At 39.2% G+C, this 4,529-nt stretch overlaps 1 protein-coding gene across 2 annotated transcripts; it reads right to left on the reverse strand.

Moving 5' to 3' along the window:
- Positions 1-1,144: 1,144 nt before the first annotated feature.
- Positions 1,145-4,186, reverse strand: LOC107098265 (stathmin-like). 2 transcript variants are annotated; one of them, XM_015395835.1, is made up of 5 exons: positions 4,066-4,186; positions 2,557-2,599; positions 2,299-2,471; positions 1,969-2,160; positions 1,145-1,891 (listed from the first exon to the last, which is right to left on the reverse strand). In XM_015395835.1, exons 2-5 carry the CDS (start codon positions 2,570-2,572, stop codon positions 1,817-1,819), a joined length of 456 nt encoding a protein of 151 aa, XP_015251321.1. In that variant the 5' UTR covers positions 2,573-2,599; positions 4,066-4,186; the 3' UTR covers positions 1,145-1,816. The 2 variants fall into 2 exon arrangements, with proteins under 2 accessions (XP_015251321.1, XP_015251322.1); XM_015395836.1 differs by having other exon boundaries at positions 4,117-4,180.
- Positions 4,187-4,529: the final 343 nt, after the last annotated feature.

Below are 4,529 nucleotides of genomic sequence, written 5' to 3' on the forward strand. Positions count from 1 at the left end.
AAATCTGAAATTTAGATTTTAGACTGGTTAGTAAAGCTTTGATGCTCAATTTTACATAAAAAAAAAACAAAACACCTGAATAGTATTGTTCGTACTTGTTTTTAAAATCTGTTAAGTCAACTTCATGGAACCAGTACAGACAACCCTGTATATAGTCCAGAGATGTCAAGTAACAAAGTACAAATACTTTGTTACTGTACTTAAGTATACTTTTTAGGTATCTATACTTTACTCCATTACTTATTTTAATTCCTACTTCTGACTTCTACTCATTACACTTTCACACAAGTATCTGTACTTTCTATTCCTTACATTTTTAAAACAATTACTCGTTACTCTTGGCTTCGGTTTAATGTTTATAAATATTTCCCGCCATGTGCTCCATCCAATGCAGATCATTGGCACCATCCACATCTAGTGAAAACCAGTGTAATTGGATGAGTCATATAGTGCAAACACTCATTGGTTAGCTAAAGGAAATCATCTAAAGCAAGCAGGTGTTCTTCAAACGTGAATCATCTATGCCATGCTACAATGATTGATTCAGAAAAAGATGTTAAAATGTCTGAAAGGTCGGACACAGGCGAGCGTATCGGGAGACGGAGACCAAAAAAAGATCAACTTGGCCCAATCTCAAAGAATTTTTAAAAATGTCGAGAAATTGAGCTTCATTCCATATCCATGTAGCAGCATCTGGCTTTTTTTTTTTTTTTTTTTTTTTTTAAAGGTTACTTTACACTTTTAGTAGTTTTTGGAGCACAAACTTTTTCACTTTTACTTGAGTAAAGAGATCAAGTTGATACTTCGACTTTTACCAGAGTGTTTTTAAACTGCAGTATCTATACTTCTACTGAAGTAACAAATGTGTGTACTTTTGACACCACTAATATAGTCCTATAGTTTAGCAGGTAGATGGCCTGAAACCCTCACCTAATGTAGCAAGTCAAGCATCGGCACTCAATAGTTGCCCAAGCTGCTTTTGATCCCCTCAATAGATTAAAGAGCCTGAAGCTTTGGGGTTGTACTGAAATTTACCAGATGCAAAAACCAGCAGAGGGAGCACTAATCAAGCACAGGAGTTGCTCAAGCAAATTTTCCCCAGTTACAAGGTAGGAAAAAAAAAAGAAAAAAAAGAAACTGCAACCAAGTTTGGACTTTATTTTATTTTAGTACAACAGTTTAAGTCAACTAGCCACTTTCTATTGAAATGCCACTGTATTGCTGTTATGCATTTCATGAGTAGACATCGCTTGGTGATTACCTCCAGTTGCATGTGGGGCACGTTAATTCACAGCTATACAGCAAAAAGTCATGTGCTTCAAGTCAACCCGAGTTTTCAATGTTTGTTTTTTCAAAAGCCAAGAAACTGTAGTGATGCAAAAACCATAAGCTGCAGGTAAGTGTCAGCAGAATCTGGGACTTATGCTGCATGTCCAACAGCAAACACCTTGATGGAAACTTGTGCTACTTTTTAAATACACAGTAAGTGCCAAGGACAGGTGTGGTTCACAGACATTTTCAAAACCCACTATGAAATAGTTGGTGGTAAAAGACCAATGCATAGAACATGCTTCCCAAAGGACTAAAACAAAATGCTGCCAACACCCAAAGGAAAAAGGCTCAAGCTGCACCAACAAGCTAAAAGATGATAACAGCAGACTTGGGAATTAGCCACATGTAAAACAAGAGCAACTACACTTTTATCAGGAGACTTGAATTTTTCAAAGTGGAACTTGAAAAAACAATACTGGTTGAACAAAAAATAAGTCAATCTTTGGATACGTATAAAACCCTAAATGATCCCCATTTGTTCCTCTCAGTCCTCTGAGGTGCCTTCTGAGCCGGGCTCTTTGACTTCCTTATTCTTCCGCACTTCTTCCAACTTCTTGTCCTTTAAAGAAAGGAAGATATTTACTACCTTGTAGCAAATGGCTTCATCCATATGCAAGCAACAGAGGGATAACCAACCTTCTCCTTAAATTTCTCGTTCATGGCTGCCATAATCGCTGTGCGGTTCTCTTTGTTGGCCTCCATCTTCTGATTGAGCTTCTCCTCTGCCATCTTGCTGAAGTTGTTGTTCTCCTCCATAGCTTTCTGTAGCACTTCCTTTTCATGCTCTCGTTTCTCAGCTAAGTGCTTCAGAACCTCGGCCTCGTGATTCTGATGGGAGAGGAAAGTTCACCTGTAAAGTTTTGGTTTACCTTCCACACCATTTACCCTCTTTATAGTTTAATTGCCATGTGCACTTTCTACTCCTATAAACACTGATTATTACTTATTACTTTGTGGTCTTTCTACCTTGCGTCTCTCTTCTGCAGCATCCAGCTTTCTCTGAATTTCCTCGAGTGAGACGTCCTTTTTTTTGGGAGGAGACAGAGGAAACTCTCCTTTGGCATCTGGGGCTGGAGCACCCAGGATGACTTCAAATGCCTGGCCAGATGCCCGCTTGTCAAGTTCCTTGACCTGGATATCTAAAACAAAAAAACAAAAGAGTTTAAAAGAAATAAAAGCTTCGAAAGCCAATAGACATTGATGGTCATTTTATTATTAATCTACCTTCAGCTGATGCCATTTTGAACACGTGTGCACAACAGGTAACCTGAAAGATAGAGATCATTTATTCTCATATAAAAGCTGACAGATTATATCGATTTTCAGAGGTGCAAAAACAACAAATTTGACCATCTGCTAAAAGAAATGCTTTAATTGGAGGAAACACAAAAATACCCAGATTTTTAACAAAAGATCTAATTTAGTTTGTGAAAAATAAACATATTTATCTGAAATCTTAATTTTAGGAAACCATTTTCACTCTTGGCAAAAACGTCTCTAGCAGATGATTTGGGATCATTTTCATCATCTTTGTTTAAACAATTAAATGTCTCAGCAGCGCCATCTGGCGGCACACTTTATGTCGACAGGAAACCACCGCCCATCAATCCAAACACAGACAGTCTGTGTCGCCAAACGCCATTGTTTATGTTCCAACATGTAATGGCTTCGACACCGATCAATGAGGGACCGATCGACACCCCCCCCCACCGGACTCCAAGGGAGGGACCGACCCCCCCCCCATCCACACAAACAAACAAACTACTAAATGGGTTTCAGCACAATTAGCAGCAACAAAAGTCTAGCACTGCTTATGCAAGATATGAATGACATGTATGAATCTGAATGAGCAGATCTAGGGAAAGTCATCAGGCAGCACCTGTTCCTTGCACCATGTGTCTGGCAGCGGGGAGGGGAGGGGGGAATCAGTGCACATATGGGGAAACAAAGCCACCCAGATATGGGTGCAGGGCCAGCTCCAAACAGGTCTTTTTTTAATATATTAAAATGAGTTGCTATGCTTCATAAAAAATTTGATTAAGGACAGCTGTTCTTTGTGCCAATTCTGGGGTGAATTAGAAGATGTCAGTTGGGTTCACTTCCCTGGAGGAACCAACCGCTCGCGTCAATTCTTTAACATTCATTAATGACAAGGGCCGCGATAAACAATAAAAAAAAAAACACTGAACAGCTTAAATGTTAAGAAGCTTCCAGATCTAAAATGACCACAAAACAAAATCCGTTGATTTCAGTTCAACGGTTCCATTTTCTCCGTTTGTAATGAGAAGCAAACAAAGGGGCTTTTTTTTCCCCCTTTCATTAATTAAATAACTAGCAGCTGCAAACAAAGGGGCACTCACAACGGTTATAGTTTTTTTTTTTTTTTTCAAAATGCTTTTGTTTGAACCGAAAAAAAGCATTTTTATAGAAACTTCTATCCATGTTTTAGATCTAAAACGAGCACAAAGAAGTGGCCCAAATGTCCCCTCGGTGCCAGGCGTGCCACCGCCTGCAGGAAAACAATAGGCTGCCAGCCACCAACAAACAACGGCCGTTTCTGCTCCTTTAAGCCAAATATAACGGAAGCACATTTCAGAGTTTTATATTAATTACAGCCATTAGTCACACGACGTGATCAAAACAAAAGGATTGAAAAAATACATATAGACTTGTAAACTGAAATTAAACCCCACATCATATCAAATATATTTGAGTTGAGGTAGATGTTCCTACCGACAGATGAGAGAATCAGCTACAGAGATGCTGCCTGCCTGTCACACCCACCTCCAACAAGCTGCGGATGCTGCTGAGCTGCTCTCTCTCAGGTTTCACCACCAACCCTGAGCGCAAAAGCGTTCAACGCAAATTTGTATACAACAAGCGATGACGTCACACGCTCATCCACCAATCATTGTGTTCTAAGGGGAGTGTGGGGATTGTAGTTTTTAAGGATCATTTCTACGGCCCAGATCAGAGGTCCTTTAGGTTTATTATAAGCCTACTTTGTTGCGCTTCTTCTGAAATCTCGCTTTAGTGTCTCAGACTTAGACAAACTTTATTGTTATTTTGTACATACAGAGTGTAAACAAAACGAAATGTCATTCAGTACAGATCTCAAGTCATTTCCGTTCATTCTGTGTGATAAAAACATGGTGGATCAGATGTAAACATAAGACTGAGATATGATTTACAGTTTT

Source organism: Cyprinodon variegatus, unplaced genomic scaffold, assembly GCF_000732505.1.
Source record: "Cyprinodon variegatus isolate N-32 unplaced genomic scaffold, C_variegatus-1.0 Scaffold764, whole genome shotgun sequence".
Lineage (NCBI taxonomy): Eukaryota > Metazoa > Chordata > Actinopteri > Cyprinodontiformes > Cyprinodontidae > Cyprinodon > Cyprinodon variegatus.

Excerpts from the sequence above, each read along its gene's own strand:
- LOC107098265 (XM_015395835.1), bottom strand. Across the intron at positions 2,161-2,298 it reads CTGCAGAAGAGAGACGCAAG|AATCACGAGGCCGAGGTTCT; the intron begins GTAGAAAGACCA and ends CTCTCCCATCAG. Across the intron at positions 1,892-1,968 it reads ACGAGAAATTTAAGGAGAAG|GACAAGAAGTTGGAAGAAGT; the intron begins GTTGGTTATCCC and ends CTTTCTTTAAAG.